The sequence below is a fragment of the Rhinolophus hipposideros genome (assembly GCF_964194185.1).
Source record: "Rhinolophus hipposideros genome assembly, chromosome: 13".
In the NCBI taxonomy this organism is placed as follows: domain Eukaryota; kingdom Metazoa; phylum Chordata; class Mammalia; order Chiroptera; family Rhinolophidae; genus Rhinolophus; species Rhinolophus hipposideros.
In genome coordinates this window covers 12,674,761-12,698,917 of record NC_138059.1, presented here as the reverse complement: position 1 = coordinate 12,698,917, position 24,157 = coordinate 12,674,761, and the positions used below count along the sequence as shown (strand labels likewise).

The window sequence follows — 24,157 nt, the reverse complement described above, 5'->3', positions numbered from 1 at the left end:
TACAAATGGTCAACAACCATATACTACTCACAGACTGTGGAAAATAGTTTGACGGTTCTCCAAAAAGTTAAACATAGAATTACCATGACTCAGCAATCCTACTCCTAGATATATACCCAAAATAACTGAAAATAGGAACTCAGATAATTGTATGCCATGTTCATTGCAGCATTTTTCTAGCCAAAGGTAGAAATAACCCGTGTTCATCCATCCACAGATGAATAAAAAAAATGTGGTACACACATACACATACACACATACACACACACATACACACACATACACATACACACACACACAAATATTACTCAGACATAAGAAGTTCTGATATATGCTTCATGAATGAACCTTAAAAAACATTATGCTAAATGAAAAAAGCCAGCTACAAAAGGACAGGTATTGTATGATTCCACTTATTTAAGTTATCAAAAATAGGCAAATTCATAGAAACAGAAAGTAGAGTAAAGGTTACCAGGGGCTGGGGGGAGGGGACATGGAGAGTTATTGCATAACTGTTACAGAGTTTCTGTTTGGAATGATGAAAAAGTTTTGGAAATAATGATGATGGTTGCCCAACATTGTGAATATAATTAAGGTCATTGAACTGACTTAAAAACAGATGTAATGGTAAATTTTGTTATGTATATTTTACCACATTAAAAAAACAGTTAATAAAATAGGGGGAAAAAAGTCACTGAAAACTACTAATCACTGCTGACTTTTATTTCGTATTCAGGACACAATCAACCAGGAGAGGGTTCTTTTGCTCTGTCAAATAAATATATTTAAAAGCTAGCACATATGAGATCAGAATTAAGTACCAAGTCTTTAAAAGAGATGGGGCGGACATTACTAATAGTTATTTAGCTATTCAAAGTTAACACATTATAAGGGAAACAATATATATTCAAAGGCTTCATACTTGTCCAATACTTGACATTTCAAATTTTGAAAACGTGAAAATTATTGCCAAACAAAACTCAGACCACATTAGCAATGGTTTAAAAAAGGGAGCAATTTAATCATTATAATACAGAGTGCTTTAAGAAGTTTTTAAACATGTAAAAGAAAGAACAGTTTAGTGCATTAAATTGTTATAGTCTTTACATTGCCTCTTTTAAAAAAAGTTAACAGTAGTATGAAAAAGCCACCCACAACGCCAGCTGTCTGAGTGAAGAAATCAGCTAAATTCCAGCGTTTTGGAATTACTAATAAAGCTATAGTTAAAAAATAAAAAGTTTATGAAAATGAAAAGCAGCATGCATATTCAAGGCTTTTTCATAACATTTTCATTAGCCGACGAACATTTAGGTAAAAACAAGAGCTTAATATTTATTTTTCATTAAATTAGATAAACTGGCCAAGCCCACTACATCTGGTCATTCAGAAAAAAAAAAAAAAGAAAAAAAACATTTAAAAATCCAAAGCTAATGGAACTGAACATTTCTTCTATGAAGAAAGCACATTTTGAAAAATGGTCCTATAGTCACAAAAGAAAGGGTCCTTCTCAACATGAATGAACAGCACCAGTCTTTATAAAGTTTATAAGTTAGTATGAACTTTCGGTCTCCTGATATGGCAAGAGTTAACAGTTAACACTCCCACAATTCATAAGTGAAAAAGCTAACTTTTAACTCATTATGATCAGTTCAGAATTTCTTCTCTATTCACTGAAACTGTTACACAAAGTAAAATTTCACCGAAAGATAATTCTTGAAAATTCTGATCTGACACCTGTACAACATTTCTGATTTCCATATGATTGTAAGAAAACACTAAGTATATATTTACTACATAGTTCTTTTTCACATTTTTGGTACAGTATTTCAGAGTTTCACCCTATCCAAATTCCTAATCCAGTTTCTTTTCCTTCTTCAGTATATTATCTTCAGTTTAATAAAAACTAAATTCAGCTTCTAATGAAAAAAAGTAACAGAAGCATTACAAGTAGTAACAGTGGTATCCATAAAATGTATTTAACGAAAGATCCAATCGTCAAGGGCAGGTGATACCACAAAATCTTATTCTTCCAATGTGTCAATAGGCTATTTTTTTCACTTACACTGAAAATGTATAAGCCCTTGCGCAACTTTTAATCTTCGTATAGGACCTGACAAATAAGACAGAAGTAAATCAGGTATTTTTTTTTTCCTGTTTCTAACAATTTTTATTCTAGAAAATGTTTGGTCACTCAAAGCTAGAATCTTAATCACATATCAAAGAATACCAACAGTAAGGCCCATCTTACTAGACATACAGTATTAAGCTGGACAAAATATGAGGACAAGTTCTAGTGGTCATTAAACCCCCTCTGAAAGTCTAAGAATCAGAATGTCTCCATTGTATCAGAATAAAAATGTACTGTATTAAAATCTGAATTTTTACAAGTTGTTTTTTAATTAGTATTCTATTTACATTGCAGGACTTCCACCAACTGCAGTAGTTTAACTTTGGCACAACATTGAGTTCCATTCCTTTTGGGCATGGGATCCTATTTTTTGAGAATACGTATGCCCCCAAACATTTTCAGTGTCATCAAAGATTGAGCCCATTCACAGTAAATCAGAAATCTTGAGTTGAAGAATTGATTCTCCTCCAATTTTTTAGGCAGCTGCAAAAAAAAAAGAAAAAAATACTGAAAAACTAAAATTTTAAAGAAAATCATATTTCAGTGCTTACTACTTTTAGAATCAAGTGATATGAATTAGCAATGAAAACACACCCTCTATTCACTCAGTAATGCTGAGATCACTTGCCACATCTTACATAACACTAGATTTGTGTGCAATGCCTACGTTTATGTTCTGCATATACCAGATATATTTATAGACATTTTCACCTATATGTAACAATTTATTAAGAAATTAGTAGTAGGAAGTATGTATTTCATATGGAAGTATGTATGTATTTGTAATAAACAAACTATGAAATCTAAAGGCTCATATTTTTTTTGATTTATATACAGCAGGTCCTCGAATTAACATTGATTTGTTCAACATCATTTTAACATTGATGAGATATTGTAGGAACTTAACTACTGTTTATATCAATTAGCCAGTGGTAAAATCGGTTTCCTTATACATCATTTCGCTTAAAGCTGCAGAACCTAACTGGCAATGTTAAGTGAAGACTTACTGTACAAGGCTGACTTATATATGTACAGTAGTCCTCCCCTTATCTGCGGTTTCACTTTCTCTGGTTTTAGTTAGCTATGGTCCACCACTGTCCAAAAATATTAAATGGACAATCCCAGAAATAGTTCATAAGTTTTAAATTGTATGCCATTCTGAGCAGCATGATGAAATCTTGCGCCATCTTGCTACATCCCAGCTAGGATGTGAATCATCCCTCTGTCCAGAGAATCCATGCTGTATCTAGTAACTGCCTATTTGTCACTTCGTAGCCTTCTGGATTATCAGACTGGTTATGAGAGAGAGAGGAAGACACCACATTCACATAACTTTTATTACAGCATATTGTCATAATTGTTCTAGTTTATTATTAGCTGTTGCTGTTAATCTCTTCCTATGCCTAACTTACAAATTAAATTGTATTGTAAGCATGTTTGTGTAAGAAAAAACATAGTATATATAGGGTTTGGTACTATCCACAGTTTCAAGCATCCACTGGGGGATCTTGGAATGTATCCCCGAGGATAAGGGTGGACTACCGTATCTCACTTTTTGCAATAACAATTTGGGGAAGATTTTGGTTACTCTTTTTGTAAGTTAAACCATATTTAAATGAAAAAGTAACGATTTCGAGGAAACATGGTGAATCATTTTGCAAGATGAAAAAATATTTTGTTAAGTCAATGATAACTTGCTAATTGATGTGTTTTATAATTTTAGACTTTTGTATATTTTAAAAGCAAGGCAAGCCTGTATACGTATCACAAAAGTCCATGTATAATATATGATACAATGTTTTGAAAACTGTGGCTTTATGTGAATTTTCTAACCATTTTCTGACCGTAGTATCCATTAGAGTATTAATATATAACGTAAGAATTACCCACACAAACTTAAAGTAAGGTCAAATTAAACTGTACAAAAAACTTCACATTATTTTTAGAAGACTGCAATTCTCTACAAAATCACTGCAGAAGTTACAACAACAACAATTCATTGTGGCAAAAAAAATTGTTGATTTAATCTTGGCTGAGTGCACATTCTTGTGTTTAGCAATAAAAAAAAAAAAATGCCTGTTAAAAATATGTTATGCATCTGGGTCAGAAGAAACCCTGTCCTGAAGATTTGTGACACTAGGAAATGGAGGGATATGCGTCAGGATAAAGCTGTACAAACTGTTTAACTTCTAGTGACTTACAATGGTACATTAGGCTTTATAACCTTGAATGAGATTTATCTGAAAGTAGGTGCATTTTTAGTTTACTCAGTTATTCTGCCTGAAAAAAAAAGTTAATTGAAAGAAAACCTGGAAAAGGATTCCTAAGCAATAAGAATAGTCTGGTACATATTAAGTTCTCTATAAATAACTTATAACAAAATAAACAAAACCAGGGAGGAAGATGTGGGGGAATTAAGGAAATACTGCAGAATAAGAGAGCATCAAAGGAGAAGACAGAGCAGGGATGCAAAAAGCTAAGGAAATAAGTAAATATGTTCAGATGATAATAAAGGTCTCTACCTCGTTTCCTCCCCTACAGTCTGAACACACTGCAGTAATTTCTGATAACAAGATGCTACTGATAGACATATACAAACATTTCATGACAACTGCGCTGTTTTCAAAAAAGTATAGTTTTATCCTGGAATACTCCAAAACCGACAGTAAAGAATAAAACTATGCTACTGAATTTCCAAAATATTAAGAATTGAAGTCCTCCAAATCAGATTTTTGATTTGAAACTATAGTGAAATTTTAATTAATCCAATCTATAAAAGAATTATGACTTAAGGAATATGCCAAACCTATCAAATTTAAAGCATATTTACTTGCATTTGTATGACCACAGAAAGTATTTTTAACCAAATACAGTGTTTCTGCTGGTAGCACGTTTTATATCAAAAGATGAAAAGGCCTTTAAGGCAATTTAATATTAAATCTGTTCTTTACCCTTTGATCTCTAAGAGAAATAATTTATATCCCAGTTTTCAAAAACAGATGCCACCTAAGCAAACATATTTATATACAATAGCCTAAAACAGACCTTTGGTTTTTAATAGAAAAATACTAACAATTTTAATACATAAAACATTTTAAACTCTTAATTTAAAATCTAATAGTTTTGGGGGTAATACAATGAATAAAAATAATACCCATTTTCACCTAGTTTCCTAAAACTGAGCAATCCTGACCCCTGTGGCAAGTCTTTCTTTCGGTATACTTTTCCCCTTCTTTTTAGATTTCGTTTTTCAATTCTTTCCTTAAATAGGCAAAAAATGAAGCTTTACTGAAGGAGGGTTGCAAAAAATACATTTTAGTTATCTTTAGTATTTGTGAATTCCCCCCGGCACACCAGTCTCCCTTCTTAGAGCATGGGTAACTTTCCCTTAAAACAAAGTGTAAATCATTTCATATAAAAAATAAGCAACATTAAACTCTACATAATAAACATAACAATCATAGTAATCAGACTACACCTGATAATCATGTGTTTCTTGGCTATCCTCGTGGCACCGAGTCCTCTTATTAGGTAAAAGAGAGACTAATTTAGAAAAAAGAAACTATCAAAAATGAAGATGAGAGACACAGGTGACTGTTCTAAACGTATGTAGTTGATGAATATCTGCTCAAATTAAAAACTTACATTTCAGTCATCTGACTTAGAAAGCTTCCGCTTCACATGTCGTGGGGGTTCCCAAGTGTCACTATCATCTGTTTCTTCTTCATCCTCTTCCTGATCATCAATAACTTCGTCTTCCTCCTCGTTTTCCTCAAATAATTCTATACCCAACTCGGATCTTCTCTGTCTTTCTGCAAACCACTCTCTGACCTGCTCATAGCCCATATGTGATTTGTTAACAAGTTCGTCAAGGTCTTGCTCGTTAAGAAATTTGTGCTTCAGGTAATAATCCTTAAGTATTGCAGTTCCAGTTTTAAATTTTATGAGTGACGGCCCCCTGTCCCAGTTGTTCATCCTTTTGCCTCCTCTCGGCCGCCCGCGCGGCCTCCCCCGTCCCCGGCCTTTGGGTCTCCCCCTCCCCCTTCTCCGAAGGGACGACAGACCATTCATCCCACTCGAGTTGGCGCTTTGATAGTAATAGTACCACTTTAAGTTTCCGTTTTTCCAAGCATAACGGGTATCACCAAACCAACTAACTATGTCTGTTCTAGCAAGCCCACTTTCTTTGGCCAGTTTGTCATACTCTTCCGGCGACGGCCACTGTGTTCGGACAAATGCGCTTTTGAGCATATGCAACTGCTCGGGTGATTTTTTACATATCTTTCCTGTACTCCCTGTCTTAGGAGCAGCAGACTCATCTCCGGGGGAAGTTTCTCCAGCTTCTTCTTTCGAGCTGCCTGCATTACTTGCATTGATTTCCATTTTCTCTTCCTTTAAAGCTTTTGATTTCTTCCTCTCTGTAAACCAAGCATCAATTTCCCTTCTGGTAAGTTTGGTTTGCGCTCTTAGCCTGTTTAATTCTTCATCAGTAAGTACCGAGCTGTTGAGAAAACTTGCCTGAAGGGCCCGAAGCTGCTCTGCTGTCTTCTCTTTAAACTTTTGGGGAGTAAAGTCAGGGAAGGGATTCCAGGACTGTTTATGCTGTGAAGTGACCGTAGTTGGGGATTCCGTGGTTTCATCACTGGAGTCTATGATAATCGTGGTGGAGGAATCGCTGAGGTGTAAGCACTGGTTACTCTTTGAATTTCTCTGGTTGTACCTTGTGTCACTAAACCATTTTTTAATCTCTCCTTTGGTCAGGCCTGTGGTTTTCATCAGTCTGATAATCTCTGAGTCATGGGGAAACTGATTTTTAAGGTAGCTAACTTTTAATTCTGCCAGTTGCTCTTTAGTCTTTTTTGCCCGAATGCCAAATGAATCGGGGTTTGCCAGTGCGGTTTCATGTTTGACAAGCTGGGGAGCTGGAACTGCTGCTGTGGCTGGTTTCGTTTCCGCAGTCGGCTGGGCAGCAGGTGCCTGACTTTTCTGTACACTGCTTTGACCTGGCACCCCTGCCACTGTCAGGGCTATAGGTGCTGTTACCGGCAAGGTGTTTGTCCCAGCTACTTGGGTAAGAACCAGGCCCGGCTGACCGACTATTTGGCATGTCTGTAAAATGGATGGTAAGCCATTACTGCCTGTGGAAATGTGTGTGGGAATAACAGTTATGGTCTGAGGTACAGTGTGGACTGTTCCGTTGAATTGCTTTCTTCTTGCCTCCTCTACTTCTTCAGGAGTCCAGCTCACGCCATGTTTTAGACGTTGGGCTGAAAACCATATCTTGATCTGTTCCTCTGTATATTTTGCTTGGGCAGAAAGAACAGTGATTTCTGACATCGTTGGGTAAGGAAATTTGTTGTAGGTGTTTAGCAAAAGGGGGTTGTTGTCCAATGCAGCATTGTAGGTGGGAATGCTATTAACAGGGATTAAGACTTTGGGAATCAAACTGGAATTCTGCTGAGCTGACACAGCGGTTATCACCTGTGCTAAGCCAGGGATAACTGCTGCCGGGGTCACCACTGTGCTGGCGGTATTCGGATGTATTCTGTTGACAATGGAAGTACTGGTATGAGATTCAGAAGCTGAAGAACGTGGACTTTCCACAGTTTCCTCACGGTCTGGTTTGATTTCATTCTCTTTCTCTTCAGGAACATCCTCAGCTGAGTTATGGTGAACTGTAATCCGTTTGTTCTCCACTTTAGTTTTCATCATTTTCATGATAGGAGTTTTACTGATAGATATTCCCGAAGAAGCAGCTTCAGTAGATTCAGCGGGTTCTGAATTCTCCTCTTTCACAAAACTACCATCAAAAGTCAGATCGTTTATGGTTTGTTCAAAGATTGTCTGGTTATTTCGTTTCACCATAGTCAACTTAAAATTCTCTTCTCCTGGGTGGTATTTCAGATTATGCTCGGAAAGTGCATCATACCTTTTGGTAAGAAAATTGCATTCGACACACACATAGGATGAATTTAGCACTACATTGGGATGTTCTGAATCCACATGAAAAGTAAACATATTTAGGTCTGGAGTTTGAAAAGTACAGTATTTACATTCATAGCCACCTTCAACTTTTTTACTTTGCTGATTGTCAGAGTCCACAGATTCATGAACTTCTTCATCACTTGAGATGCTCTCTGCTCTGGGCTTTTCTACAGGCGTAAGTACTGGAGGCCCTTCATCCAAATCTGATATCACCTCGAGGTCTGCAACCTGTTCACTGGCAAGGACCATGCAGGGTATTGTTGATTTTCGCCTGCTGGCCATTCTGATCTTATGGGGAATGCTCAGTGGTGACTAAAGAGCATTGAGGCTTAAAACCGGTCAGTGTTCTTCATTTGAAAACAATGGCTTTTGGTTCAAGTTCATTTTTGTGCTCCACGAGTCTCATTAGCAGCTTTTTCATGGTGCAATCAAGTAAAGAGCTTATTGTTGGCAGATAAAATACTGTTGAACTGCTGAAGTTTTTGAAGCACAACTCCAGTCACCTACATTAAAATAAATTTAAAAATGTTTTTAAATGATTATGGTCTTTTAAACCAATTACAGTTATATTTCATTTATATGCAGTTGTTGGATGGCTCAGTTCATTTGGATTTTTCAGTTAGTTCTACGTTGGAAGGGAAGTGGGGGAAAGAGTCTGCTTTGGAAAGCACACTATTATCAGTATTGAAATGATAATCTGTTAACAAGGGAGGAACTTTAAAACTATAAAAAGCAGTTACGGATACTTAGAGACTATGGCCATTCAGTGTATAAGAAATTCAATCCATCAGTTATGCCCGCTTCTTCCTACTAGTCTATGTTTTCATCCCAAAAGCATGCCCAAGTATGGCAAAAACAGCAAAGATGGAATAAGAATGAGCCAAGTATCGGAAACATTATTCTTCATCGTTTTCTATAATGCTACCAGAACTTACAAAACATATCTGATCACATCAGTCTCCTGACTGAAAGTGTATGATGAGTCACCAATGCTGAAAGAACCAAGTACCGTCTCCTACAGCCACACACAGTTCCCTTCACAACCTAGCCCTGACTTCCATTTCCTACCACCTCTCTCCTGACTCCTATTTCCTTATGCTCTTACCACAGCAGAAATGAGACACGCAATGCATGCCATTTCTTAGGCCAGGGCATGTGTTTGAGCACTTGGTGTGATGACCTCTCTGTCTACCTTACAGGTCACCTTCTCCCTTTAACTTGGCCTGGCCTCCCCCCCGGTTTATTTTCTAGTCTAGTACTGACTTGAATATATGGTAGTACAGTTATATTCCTGTCCCATAACTTATCCAAACCCCAGGTCTCCTCATTGCAGGTGTGTGTTTCATTCTTTTTCCTCTTCTTTTCTTAAGTAATAGCGTTCTGAGATATATAGCAAAGCTCCCGAAACTCTGGATCGGACCAAGGACCTTTATATCTTTAACCAAATGCTCTCTTAGCTGAGCTCTTGGTTGACTTCTCATTCATTTCTCTTTCCCTTTGCATACAAGAAGCCTGGAAGTAGGGACTCACTAAATGTTTATTAACTTGAACTAGAGCGTACAGGAAAACAGTCCTACAAAACTCAACATGCCCTGAGGGCATCACCATAGGGAACCGTAGCTGAAATTCATAAGAATGACCTTGAATCAAGAAAAAGTGCATCATATTCATACAAATACATTTTAATAATTTTATATGTAAAATATTTAAAATAAAATTTTGATGCTAAATCAGTTAAAGCTGATGTGTTTCTAAATGAAGTAAACATAACTACAATTACTAAGTGGTCTCACTTATTCTCTACCACAAATTAGAACTACTCATTTACTAGCATAATCCTTGTCATAGCTGAACTAAGGAGAAAAAGTTCACTTCAAAGATTATAAAGCAAAACCGGGTGTCTATGAGAAGATACACTGATTCTCAGTAAAAGGAGAATGCCCTGCTTTTGAAGGTGGTAAGATCCACCCCCCTCATTGGGATTATTCAAATACATACTACATACCCATTGGAGGGCTCCAAGCAAAAGATGGAAAGTTGGACTAAATGCCCCTTGTTTCCCGATTTCCCCTATTATAAAATAAAGACCATCAGCTTAGTAATAAGTGTGTTAATAGTCCAAACCCCATTCTCAAAGATGGGTTATTTTTTTCTTCTATAAAATGTCTTTGATTTCTAAGGGAATGTAAAGAAATCTGACATTGAAAACTGTTTAAATGTTATAAACTAATAAGCTAATGCCATTTCTCTTATTTAATTCAACAGGGACACAACTGTTTTGTTCAAGGATTAGCATATGAGGAGCTGTTTGATAATTTTTTGTCATCAGAAACAGGGCATTCCTCAAACAGCTATAAGAAATTGGAGTACAAGTGAGCAGAACCTACATCTTTGACAGTGAAGGAGAACTGCTGAAAGACAGGGGACTGAGCTATTTTGTGACTGTTATTCTCCTAGAATCTCAGGTTCTATTTAATATGAGTATACTAGTAGCTAAAAGTCAAAGATAGAGGGTTTTTTTCCTGAAACTACTTTTCCTGAAAGTGGTGGTTTTCAAACTTTTTATTGTAAGCCGGGAAGCATTTTCTTCTAACAAAATTCTATGAGAAGCCGCTGCAAACCAGATAAAGTAGCTGTCTGGTTGGAGAAGCAAAGAGGCTGAACGGCTTCCTGATCCATCCCACGGATCCCACAATCCCTGCTTCCACTTCCGATGGCAGCCGAGATATGTTTGAAAGCCTTTGCCTTAAAAATGTAAACACTTTCAAGACAAAATATCAGTTTCATCAAAAACCCTTCTCAGCTTGCCACTGCTGAGCCATGAAATCTTGAAAACTAGTCTAAAGTGAATTTAACGTGTCCTTTCAGGTTGTGTCGCTACAGAAGGCAGGCCTGGGGCACCCAGGGGTGGGACAGAGAAGCCACTACTAACAGGAGATAGACAAGAGCCACTTGAGGAGCTAAGAGCTCTTTATTATCCTGGCTCTCTAGCTCTTGGGCTAATCTTATCTAGCATAAAAATAAGAATGTGCTACCAAATTATTAATTTTATTCCTCTTCCTTATAGCTCACTAACTCAGAATTGGTCAGTTCATACGAATTTAAGCAGATATAAACAAAATTTAAAAGCTTAAATATTTTTTGCTAAAGTCATGAAAATTACGAAACATTCGTATGTTATATTACAATCTGATGCATATACGCAATTGTACTTTTTCTGCTGAAAACATTGGTCTTGGCAATATAATTAAATTTAAATAAGCTCCTTAAAAGAGAGGCTTTTAAAAATATCTTCAGTAATGTAAAAGCCTAAAAATGTGATTGCCTCAATCTCAGGTTACTTCTATACCCAACTATATAGACTCTTTCCTCTTTACTCCTAAAACTGTTGCTCACATTTTGCTAACAAAACCAGAGTCAGTATATTATTTAACATATTTCGAAAGGGATATTGAGAATTCCCCAAAGAGCCTCAAGATTTGGTCCAATGGCTGAACTCTACTCTAATATATAGTATATAGCCTAAAAGTAGACCAAAGCGCTAACAAAGATATCCTCGGCATTCTTATAAGCATAATTTGGAGGGAAGCAAGGACCTCAGTACAATCACCCCGTTTTTATGGAAGAAGAAACCCAGACCCAAATATAGGGTGAAACTACAGGTTTTGGAATCTCCTCTGGCAGTTGGGAGTTACATGATTGGAAAAGTTTCTCAATGTCAACTTCAGTTTTTGCACCTATAAAATCAAGATTCTACAATTCAACAATTTCATTCAACAACTATTCGTTGAATGTCAACCACATGCCAGGCACTGTTTTAGGCACTAGAGATACAGCAGTGACCAAGACAAATTCTCCCTAGTCTGTCAGGTACTAGCAGTTGAGCAAGGAAACCAGGCAGTAAGCAATTATGTAGAATACTATGATCAATGCAATGAGAGGAAGTTACCGGGAACTACATGAGCACATTGCAGGGGCTTCTAGAAAAGAAGACTGTCCTGGAGAAATTAAGAATAGTGGTATCTACCTTAGAGGGTGATCCAATTAAAATGCTTCATATAGTCTGATACACAGTAGGTAAATTGATGGTATTGTCCAACCCTGTAAAATTCTTTTGGGAGATGAAGAAATATTATTTACTTATAAATAATATTTAGAAATATTATTTATACTATTTTCTCTCTCAAGGAACTTAATCAGCTGACAAGACACAAATTGAATGAAAAAGCAGAAGGGGTAAAAATACAGACTAAGAATTGCTATGGTGTCGTTCCAATTCATCTCCTTTGTCAATAAAGTGCAGTGGGGCTGGCACAGGAAAACTGCCACACAGAAATCACTGTTAGCTGTCAGACATCTTGTCCTCTATTTGAAAGTCAGCTAGAAACAAAGCTCAAAATCAATCTGGGGAACCTTGCACTATTTACCTATAAAAGGGGGTTAGAGTTCAATTGCACAACTGAGTAGCGAAGTGGCTTTGCAATTAAAGTGAAGTCTGCCAGTAAAGGAAAAAATATGCTCTAAATGCATCAGCACTGTAATTCAGTTAACCTTTCAGTAAAGAAATTTGTTTAAAAAAAAAATAACTGACCAAATCAACTGTTATACCACTATTAAAATGATAATTTTTATATTAAAAGAGTAATTAGGAATATGCAAAATATCCATTTCCTGTTGTATTGTCAAAAATCAAAAGACTTTGAATATTAATTATAAGAATAAAGTAATTATGGGAGAATATGTATGCATGTGGACAGAGACTAGATGAGATTATAAAAAAATGAATTTTTCACATGAGATGAGTATGATTTTTGTATGGTATTTACAAGTTTTCTTTAATATTATTATAACGTTGCTTTAGTATAAAATGCAACAAACAATAGTTTCAAGGCCTTAAGACTGCAAATAGACTAAAATATTTCTGTGGTCATTTGTCTCAAGCTGGAAACAAAGTTTGCTTTTTATTGTTAAGGTAGGAACAGGTGCTACATAAAGGTTTTCTCAGAGAGAGCAGGAATCCCTGAGGACGCATAGCATTCCGGGGTGTTGCAGACACGTTTTTGGAGCTGCTGCTCCACGGTCTCAGAAGTCAACTGGTTCTAAGAACACTCAAGAGCCTCCATAATCTCCATGGTGTAAATCTAGACCAAGCCAATTTCCATGGATCTATCTGCATGCTGACTCTTCTCCTTCACGGTAGGTTGCATCTCAATGAATTCATGATTCTTAACTCATCAAAATAATTACCACAAAGTTTCTCTCCAGAAAAGCATTTAATGAAAGCAAAATTTATTTCATCACAGTATAAAAACTGGGGGCAGTTCTTTCTAATAGCAGTTCTTCTTACATGGTCAGAAAGAATGTCTGTTTAGCTTTCCCCAGGCCCAACACAGTGCCTATTAAGGACCCAGTGATATCTGCTGGAAGAAAAAACAACAACTTTAAAATATGTCAGTGTTGTGTATTATAACGTACACTGTACTTCATTAAACACTCATTTATAGAGGAGTTATAAAGAACTGTGCTTGCTTTCAGTGGTAAAATCCTTACTAATAAAATTACCGTAATCATTAGAATATTAAAATATCCTTGAATAGAAAACATTCTACTTCTTAAAATACAGCATACAACAAATATTGACCAACATCTATACTTCTGTTGTAACAAATCAACTTTATGTATGAACAATGTATATCTAGATTTGTAGAGTACATAAGAATGAAACAAGGGAGACAAATTCATCCCAAGATTAGTCCTGCAATGAAATTCAGGAGAAAAGGGCATAGTCCTTGAAAAGATCACAAAGGCAAATTTGAACTTATAATTATTATTTCTCTGTTCCAAGAGAGAACTATATTTTAATGGTATAACATTTTTAAAGTGATTAAAATAAAGTTCTCAGTGTAATGCACTATAAAAAGTTAGTAGATTGTTTCAATTTCTATACTTAGTGCTAGGGGGGAAAAAAAGGTCCAAAAAGTTTTACAGTTAAGCAGAGCCATAACTACACTGAATTTCCAAGCCTCTATTTTTTTGGCTGTCTTATATTTCAAATTAAATGATTAACAGATAGCAGTGTATTGGCCTAGCTAGCCACAAAAGCGTGTTATTTTGGTAAGATTTTATGTGAATAAAACAAACTTTGTTTTTTACACCAATTCTGGGTCAAATAAGAGCATTTAGAAGATAACGATAATTTTTACGGATCATGTTATCGTTGACCTAGTACCAACTAAATAAAACTGTTCTTCGGATAGCTAAAATATGAACTGAGAATCCTTCGGAATATGTATTCATACATATACTGAGAATTCTTTGCACTCTGTATTCTATTTAGTTTCACTTCTCCCTCTCTGAGTCAGAGTTCTGTTTAGCCAGCTGAAAATATTTATTTTTACATGTTTGTATTCAAACTAAAAGTTACAAATCCACCAAAATCACAGACTGCCTGAAATAGTAGTAGGAACAAAGGATCAAATTAAAACAAAGGATATCCACTATGTAAAAAAATAAAGACGTCCAAGAGGGTACTTCTAAATTAAAAAACAAACAAAACCATTTTGGCCTTTACACACTTGAGGCATTTTTCAAAGCTAAAATGTGAAAATATTTCGAAACAACAGTCAAGTTCTTGAAAAAAATTAAATGAGAAATTTGACAACCCAAATTTGTACCCACGACAAATATTTTTAAAAATGACTGTAACCTAGGATCATTACCTGAGAGATAAATCTCAAGAAAATTGCCCAAGTGGTCTCAAAACAATCAAACTTCAAGTATTAAGGTGACTACAGACAGGAATGAATGTGATGCAAGTGAAAGCATCTAGGAAACTCTGGCCAAAGATAATCTAATTTCAGAAGATCCCTTTGTTAATGCTAATTAAGGCTTAAAGGTTTAGAAACTCTATCCTCTCTCCTGTTTTTTTCCACCTGAGAAAACTGACCTTAATACTGCTGAAGATTAAAAGAAGAATCCAAGTTGGACAGATTTCTCCTGGCAAGCTCTGCCCCCAGATTTGAGGAGTGAAATGTCTTTGAAAGGTCTCTAGGACACTAACATTCTGGTTTTCTACCTTCTGCTGGCATATGTCAGTAGGTGTAACACATTGAGTGATACAGAGACTAGCACTATTTGTTATTAAAGTTTTTATGATCCAAAAGTAATTTTCTGCTGAAAATAATTTTCCCTGACTTTTCTCAAGGAGGTGTGGTAAGTCTTTCACAGTCTAATGCAAGAAAGCTATTCTTGATTGCAAGTGCGATTATCACTGAGAGGCTGAAAAACCATCCATCTTCCCCCTTTATAAAATGAAGTAATTATTACCTATTTTACTCAGGATATAATCATTTTACTCAGGATATAATCATTTTTTAAAAATGTTAAATACTTTGAAAGATAATAGTAATTAGATTGGCAATGCCAAGTTGTAAGGAAAATTTTTTTTAAAAAAGTGAATCACCATATTGTTATGTAATCTTGCTGACTACTTTCTGGAATCATCTAAAATAACAATTGGACTAAAGTATAAATATTTCAAACATTATAGGATGTAATCTAATGCTTCTTATAAAAGCCAATAGATATCAAGTAAATAAAATATAAAAGCAATTATGTAAAAATATATTCAGATATTTAAATAATGTATGCTTAACCTAAATCAAAGTATTTCATTATTAACACCCTAATTTTATAATTATAATGAACTACTATTAATAGACAATATATTTAAAATATATTTTCAGGAATTGTTCTTGAAGCATTTTTCTGGATATAGGCAAGAGTAAGATTTCTCCATCAGTTTCCCTACACTAAAGATCTCCGCGTCGTGACCTTCATTTGTCTTGTTTACCACTGTTACCATAGCACCTGGTATATACGTAGTACCTGACACAGAAAGGATTTCAGCAAGTATCCATTGAAAAAGCAATTATAAATATACCTTATAGATTTACTACGAAGTGTGATGGTGTTTCCTTTGACATTAAAGCAGCCAATACTCCTATATTTTTAAAGTTTGAAAGTACATTTCTTTAAAAAGTGTTAGGAATATATCTGCTGCTTTTCAAACAAAAGGTTTTAAAACTGTAGCTAAGTACAGTGTCATGAGATCTAAAGTGAGCACATTCAGTATCTGAGTTTTACCTTAAGCAGAACAGCACACACATACCTGCCATAGCTTTCTCAGCATTCTGTCCTTTGATACTGAAGGGTGTTCCTTCAAATTAGGAGGTGTTTAGCTCAGGCCATCATTGCCAACAGGTCTCAAGTACCTATCTGCCATCTCCTATAAAAAAAAAAAAAAAGAAAAATGGAATAGCACTTTATTATTCTAGATATGATTCAGTCTTAGTCAGGAAACTTCAAAGTTTATGCTTTGGCTTTTTAAAAATAAATGTCATTTGGAAAACAACTTTAAAAGAATCATCTAAATGCCAAACCCAATATTAGTAAGAAACACAAAAACTGAAAACTACACTTTAAAAAATTCTATTTGTATTATGTAAAACAACCGAGTAACTATTACACTATTTTCAATAAAAATGTTCAAAATGTGAATATATGCAGAATATAATAGGAAAGCTAAGATGAAGATATTGGGAATTGTAAAAAATTACTACACAAAAGTTACGAAAGATAACTTAGTTAAACTAAGAGTTGGGAAGAGGTGTTTCTATGTTTACACATAAACCTACTGATATTTGTATCCTAATTTACTATGTATTAATTGGAATGGAGTGGATTATTAATGCTGGCGACAAGTCAATACTACTTAACTAAAGTAGTATTCTACCCCTGAACACATGGTATCTAATAGAATGACTGGTGTGTAACTATTTTCATTTTTGCATTTTGGTACTACCAAATGGCTTTTCAATCAGTGCACTTGGAAACATTAAACTATACAATCAAACTGACAAACATTCTCTGAAAACTCAGATTTGTGTCCAAAAATGTTGTGGTATATTACTCTGAGTTAAACCAATCAGAAGAATTTAATAAAAACTAATTGTTTCTCTTATTAAATAACAGTAAATAATGGGATTTTTTTGAAGGGTTGAGTCATTTTTGTTGTTGTTCTTTAAGCCCTGAAACTCTGTAAACCAGAGTGAATGAATATTAAAAAAGATCATTTCCCCCCAAAACCATATCCTTTGATTCCTGTTATTATTACATACACGTTTACAAAGAGCCCTCTTAAGTCAAGAAATAATGTAAATCCACCAATCCTTTAGTAAAACGCTGCTAGGTTAAACTAAAGCTTGGGCTGAATAGTTACGCTACTTTCACAAGAAGCAAGAGAGCATTTTCTGTAGGCGCAGTGGAGCACCCTGTTATGTTTGCGGCCTGGGATTCTACTATTTCATTTCCTGGTATCTCCTTGTTCCGCCACCCCCTAGCCACCCATCTACAGGATGTGGACTAGAAGAGAAGACAGCAAGCAGCTGCCAAGAGGGGAGATTATTTTCCAAAATGAATTATTAATATTACAGGAAATTCGTAACCTATTTGAATCCATTCTGAAATTGCACAGTAATTGCAAGACGTTTTACCTAAATGAGCGTCTCCTGAGAAGAGCCACTAAGACGTGCAAAGGCACGAGGCAACGAGATGAGCAACAAATGAGCTCCTCAGTAACTTCTGGATGAAAAGCACACTTGCCTGATGTTATTTCAGTTCCTTATACTGGTATTATCAGGAGTAATTTAGAGCACTTCTCTCTAATTCACATTATTTTTTTTAAATTTAGGATTAAAGTGAATTGCAAAAATTACAGAAGTCATCTTAACCATTTAGATTCTATCATAAAACAAACGTGTTGTTTTGGCAGAAGATGGATTGTAAATAAAGATGAAGAGCTTGGGGTCTGGAACTAGACTGCATGGGTTCAAATTCTAGCTCTGTCATTTACCAGCTGTGTGGCCCCAGACAAGTTACTTAGCCTATCTGTGCTATAGCCCCCTCATCTGTAAAATGGGGCTAATGATAGTACCTGTTTAATAAGGTTGTTGTGAGGATTGAAAGAAATAACACATGTACAGTGTTTGGAATATTTCCTAGCACTTACTAAGTCCACAGCTGGATTTTACTGACTTTCATTTAAGGTATCAACTTTAAGCTATACAACAAACGAAGTCTTTGTTTAAAAGTTGCTAAATGTTGAAACAGTATAAAATATTTTAAAAGTTCAGGCAATAATCTATTTTATTTTCCATTTCATACCCTTGAGCATATATACAGAGGTGCCAAAAAATGTATACACATTTTAAGAAAGGGAAACTGTATTAAAATTGTAATACGCAATATGTACCACTAACAAAAAATGAATACAAGACACGTTTGACTTCTGCAATTAGAAGAGGTCCTCAAAGTGGTTACCGTTGGCATCCAGACACTTCTGATGACAGCGAACTACCACTTGAGCAACGTTGACCAAAGTGTCCACTTGTGTACATTGTTTTGGCACCCCTAGTATTAAGCAATGGTAGAACACGTTGGCTTTAACAGATAGACATTAATCAATCACAATTTACACCCCGTACCCCAAAATACACATACTTTCTCTGACCTGAGCTTCAAGATGAATCATTTAACTATGACACATTTTTAGGGGTGGATCATAGAACTAAAAAACCTCTGATATAAATAACCTTGTTATAATAATGGAGAGAAGGTATTCTCTTCTTACCATACCCCCCACTCCCAAGTACAGTCCATGCCCAGCAAAGTTTTAACAAACTTCTTTTTGACAATAATAGAAGGTAAAAGGAAACAGACTCACATAGAAGAAAAACACAATTGTGAGTGCAATACATAGAAACATCAGTCTTTCTATCTTCTTTCATTCTTCACAACAATCGAAAAAGAGAAAGACTTTTAGGAAGGGAGAAAAGGGAGTCAGAAATCCTATGAGAAATATAAAAATCACTAAAATTTAAGGACAAAGTTGTTATTTAAAATTATAAATATGTATAGGATATGCCTACCACTTTAATGTTTCAATTTTCTTAGATAAGCTTTGATAAGATGAGTTTTTCAAAATTGAAATCTAAAAACTGAAAACAAAAATCCTGCATAAAAAATGAGTTACTCGGGCGGCCGGTTAGCTCAGTTGGTTAGAGCACGGTGCTCTTTACAACAAGGTTGCCTGTTCGATCCCCACATGGGCCACTGTGAGCTGCGCCCTCCACAACTAGACTGAAAACAACTACTTGACTTGGAGCTGATGGGTCCTGGAAAAACACACTTAAAATAAAAGTTAAAAAAAAAAAATGAGTTACTCAATTTTGACTCCCTTGAATGTCATTCTTAACCTGCTCACATATACTTCTTTTCCAAAGTATATTATCATAGTTGTTTAGGCCAAATGTATATAAGACCATCTTTATACTTCTTAAATACCTTAGGGGATACTGATGATGCAAACTACAAAGATTAAGTATTCTTTAAGACCAAAACCTGGTAACTACATTAAAAAAAACAACACCCATAAATATTTACTTTAAAAATTAACTGTGTAAAATACAGATATCCAAAATGTAAACTCAAATATGTATATATCCTGATTAGTAATCTAAATCAGCAGCTTCAGTCATGCAAATCTGGTTAGTCACAGCTATAAATATATCAAAGGATATAATAAACTATATCAGTAATATTATGGAAACATTGGCTATTATTCAAAGACTGGTATCACCGTTTTTTCCCTTCAAAGAAATGTAATTTAAATTACTTTTGAAATGATATAGGATGACTTAAAGGCTTTTAATTTAGAAAAAACTTAGATGTAAAAGTGAATGTGTTATACTGGCTATTGTCATAAACAGTGCAATAGATATTTCCAAAGACTTCCCAGAATTTATTGAAATGATGTATGATTGGAAACCAGCTTAGGCACTGAGCTTTCAACACGGTTAATATTCAAATAAGTAAAGTCTTTTGAGCACAAATCCACAATGCCACAATGTACACAAAAAGATTATTTCCTCAGCTACATTTGTAATCATTTTAACAATTTTAAGAGTACTTCCGTTTAAATACAAAGCTACAATTTAAAGCAAACTAGTCCCAAATACCACATTATGGTGCCCAACTAACAGTACAAGAAAGAACATGCATAATACATCATAACATCAACTTTCAGTCTTAATGTGAAATATAATCATACAAAGGGGAGAAAATTTCCAAAACAAACCACCTCACCTATTCTATTAACTTCATTAATAAAATAATTATAAAATATGAGTATCATTAAAGGTGAAAGATAATTGCTACAGCCTTCATGAGCTGTCCTCCGAATTCAAGGAAATAATCAACTTGCTACAAGGGAAAGACACCTACTAGTGAGCGCTCCCAGCACAGGCACATTTATGTTTTCAGCCTTAGCATATTTTCAGACCATCTGGCATCAGCACCACTGTGGATCACCCGGCCTAATCTGTTCAGAATTGCATATAAAACTAAAGCTACATGCACTTTGGGGAAACCAAAGAACAGCACGCATGTAAAATAACGTTCCAAATGTGCAGCTCGAAACTAGTTTATACTTGAAATGTGTGTTTTTTTTTAAAACATTTCCATTGAAGATGTTAACGCTCTCTTAAAAAGAGTAGAATGGCTCCAGAAATCTGCATGAATCCTAGCTGTCATCAGTTACCCGAGTCTTAATTCTTTTTTTCCTCATTTCCATCCTGATCACTAAATAAAGCATTTGAAGAGGTTCTTTTCCCAAAAGAGTCATTGATACATGAAACGGTATCATTTCTGTGTTGAAAGGACCCAAGAATTTACATTGTATCTGGCACGAAATTAGTCCTCGTAGCCCCAAAATGCTTCAGAGCGAGGAGAGAAAAAGTGAGAGGAAGAACGTTCACGACAGCCCTTTCTCTTTTTTATACGTCCCGTTACCGCATTATTGTGTTTGGCAGGACTCAACATTTCTTTTGCTTCAAATCCAGAGTCCGCGCTGCTACTTCAGAAATTTCCAAAAAAAAAAAACCCTACGGGTACCCTAAGGCCAATGTCCCCGTGAGAACCAACTTCTGCTCATCCTCACCGTTGGCAGAAACACAAGCGTGTGCAGGGCAATGATTCAAAGGCTAAGACCATTCACGAAAGCACCACCACAAAACACACGCTAATTTAGAGCTTTCGGACAAAGGCTGAGAAGCAAGGAGCACCAGCAGCCGCAAACCTAAACGTGCCTGGGTGCGGGAACGCGCGCACAGACACCGCGAGCCGTCACCGCCCGGGGGCCGTCACCGCCCGGGGGCCGTCACCGCCCGGGGGCCGTCACCGCCCGGGGGCCGTCACCGCCCGGGGGCCGTCACCGCCCGGGGACCGCGGCCTGGTCCTCCCGGAGTGACCCGTCTGCTCCCCAGCCCGGTGCGTGTCCCCGCCTGCTGCTCTCCTCCTCTGCGCCGCCAGGGAGCCGCCGCTTCCCCGCGAGCCACCTGGAATCCCGACCTAACCACGTGACCCTGTCTCCATCCATCGGCCTCGGCCTGCACCATGGCCCCCCGCGCCACGCCACGCCACCCGCCACGCTCGGCCTCTCCTCCTGCGTCGCTTTAGAGCGGGGGCGCGACATGACCGGGCACGTCTGAGAAGTCCTGCTCCGACCGATGTCCCCCCCGCGTCGCTCGGCTCTCCATCCCCTTCCCCGCTTCCTCGGACTCCCCCCCCCCCCCCCCGCCTCTCCCGGAGTCCCGGCCGGAGCTGCACCCTCCCCGACCCCCGCGAAGGGTACTGCGGGGCACCCGTCCTTCCTCCGGGGCTGTGCCGTCCCCTCGCCGTGAGCCAGACGGGGGAGCGCCGGGGGACACGCACGAAACAAAGAATCTCAGGGCTCTCGTACCAAGAACTTGGGTGGCAACACGCGGGGACGGGGCGCCGCGCGGGGCGCGTCTTCCCTGCCCTTACAGCCGTCTCGCCGCCCCCCGCCCTCCCGGCCCTCCGCTCCCCGCGAGGACGAGGCGATGGTTCCCTCGAGGCCCTCGGCTCGGAGCCTCCCTGGGCAGCGTCCTCGTCCCCTCCGAGAGGGACCGGTTATTAACTTCCCCCCGAGGGCCAGGGCTCCAGCCCAACGCAGCGCGCTCCGCGCCCGGGGAGAGCCCGGCCCGACTCTCGGGGGCCCGCGCGCCCTCAGGACCTCGGCGTCGCGGCGCCCTCCCCCGGAGACCCCGTCTCACGGCCCTCAGCAGCGCCGAGGTGCGCAGTCCTCCGGCAGGCAGGGGGAGGCTGACATCGCCCCTGACACGGCCCCGGCCGCAGCGACCCCGCAAACGCCAAGGAAGCCCGGGCTCGGCGGCCGGCGGCGATGCCCGGCGCAGGCAGGCCCGGTCCCTCCCCTTCGGACGCCCGGCGCCGGGTCCGCCCCGCCACGCGCGGCCGGGAGCACGCTCCGTCCCCGCGGGGTCTCTACCCCGGGGCCGCCCGCCGCCATCCGGTCCGCGCGCCGCCCGCTCCCCCGGGCCGCCGGGCCGGCCGCGGGCTCCGAGCTTCCGGTTCCCACCCGCAGCCCCGCTGAACCGCGGCCGACTCGTCGCCGAGCCGGCTACCTGCAGGGCCCGCCGCGCCTCTCAGCGCCCCGCCGCCGCCATCTTGCATTTCAAAGCGGCGGCACTTTTCAGGGAGTCAACTCTGACCTGTGAACCTTACACCCGGAACCGCTCGGCGGGCCAGCACCCGGCCTCCGAGCTCGGCGGGCCCCGTGGAACCTGGAGGGTCGGGGGTCGGGGGTGGGGGGCGAGGCGAGGCGCGCGCCCCAGCGGCCGGCGGCGGGTGTGGAGCTAGAGGTGCCGGCCGAGGCGGGGCCCGCCCGCGCGCGCGTCCTCTGCGCGCCCCCACCCCGCTGCGCGCCGGGTTCTCCACTCCCGGACCCTGCTGCTCCCGTGGGGTTCGACCCGGGCCTCTACCCCCTGAATTGGCGCACCGCGGGAGGTAAGGAGCTGCCCCGCCCCGCTGTCAACAGAAGCCCCGCCTCTGTACACGGAGGCCCCGCCCCATCACCAGAAGCCCCGCCTTCTCCAAGTCGCGGAGCGGTCCCGCCCCTTGCGGGCGATAGCTCCGCCCTCTACCAACAGAAGCCTAGTCTTCCCTCAGGTCTACCCTGAAGGCAGCTCCGCCTTCTGTCAGTGTGGCCCCGCCCATTGAGCGCTCCGCCTTCTTATTGTCACCGCCGGGTCTTGAGAAATGCCCCTTCTCCACGCAAGCCCCATTTCCAGGTGGCAGTTCTGTCCAAACCCCGCCCCGTTTCAACGGAAGCCCCGCCCTCTGTCAATAGAAGCCCCGCCTTCCTGAGGCCGGTCTCGATTCTAGCCCCAAACTTCACGACCTGTCAACCGTCACCGCGCCTCTTGCCTCTAGTCCCTACTCCCCCACTAGTGGCAGCTCTGCCCGCTGACACCAAAAGTTCCGTTCAGCCTCACTTTGAACCGCTGTGCAAAACGGTCCCACCCTCTGCTCCCTCTGCTCCCCGAAAGCCCACCTTTCCCCCGTCACGAGTCACTCTTCTGGAGGGCTTTCTTTGCAAGCCGTGGTCCTCAAATCCGGACAAGCTTCAGTGTGAACCAGCCCCGCAGAGGGGGCCATCGGAGGGCCTAGGCTTTGGGGAAAACTGGACGTCATCATCGTCCCTCCCCACCTCTCCTTCCCTCACCTCCCACATCATTTTTAAAATGAATTAAAGTATAAACCAAAGCAAAGAGAAACGACTCACCCTTCAAGCTACTCTGCACAGATTCACGGACCAGGACGTGAGAACTCTGGAGACTTGATGTTCATGCCCCACCCCCTTCCCCAGCCATGGACCCTCTGTGCTTTGACAATAGTGCTCCACTGAACTGCATTAATCCTAAAATACGCAGTTGATTAAAGTGAAAGCCTGATTGTTGAAATCAATGCACAGCTTCTTTTTATTTGTATGTTTCATCTCAGAATACGAGGTGGAAGCAGAAGCAAGCAAAGCATAATGATTTCATAAGCAGAGGTTCTCAGTTCTGCCATACTCAACACCCTGTATTTACAACAAAAATCTAACAT

The 24,157-nt window shown here is 39.3% G+C and overlaps 1 protein-coding gene across 3 annotated transcripts; it reads right to left on the bottom strand.

Annotated features, from left to right (window-relative positions):
- Positions 1–708: 708 nt before the first annotated feature.
- Positions 709–23,843, bottom strand: ZHX1 (zinc fingers and homeoboxes 1). Of its 3 annotated transcripts, none has more exons than XM_081070188.1 (4): positions 22,675–23,843; positions 16,284–16,400; positions 5,774–8,616; positions 709–2,611 (listed from the first exon to the last, which is right to left on the bottom strand). In XM_081070188.1, the coding sequence occupies exon 3, from the start codon at positions 8,393–8,395 to the stop codon at positions 5,777–5,779; it is 2,619 nt and encodes an 872-aa protein (XP_080926314.1). In that variant the 5' UTR covers positions 8,396–8,616; positions 16,284–16,400; positions 22,675–23,843; the 3' UTR covers positions 709–2,611; positions 5,774–5,776. The 3 variants fall into 3 exon arrangements, with proteins under 3 accessions (XP_080926314.1, XP_080926315.1, XP_080926316.1); XM_081070189.1 differs by having other exon boundaries at positions 22,762–23,843; XM_081070190.1 differs by lacking the exon at positions 22,675–23,843 and adding an exon at positions 18,897–21,732.
- Between the last annotated feature and the right edge of the window lie 314 nt (positions 23,844–24,157).

Bases quoted from the DNA above. Each gene is read 5' to 3' on its own strand.
- ZHX1 (XM_081070188.1), bottom strand. From the start codon at position 8,395: ATGGCCAGCAGGCGAAAATCAACAATACCCTGCATGGTCCTTGCCAGT.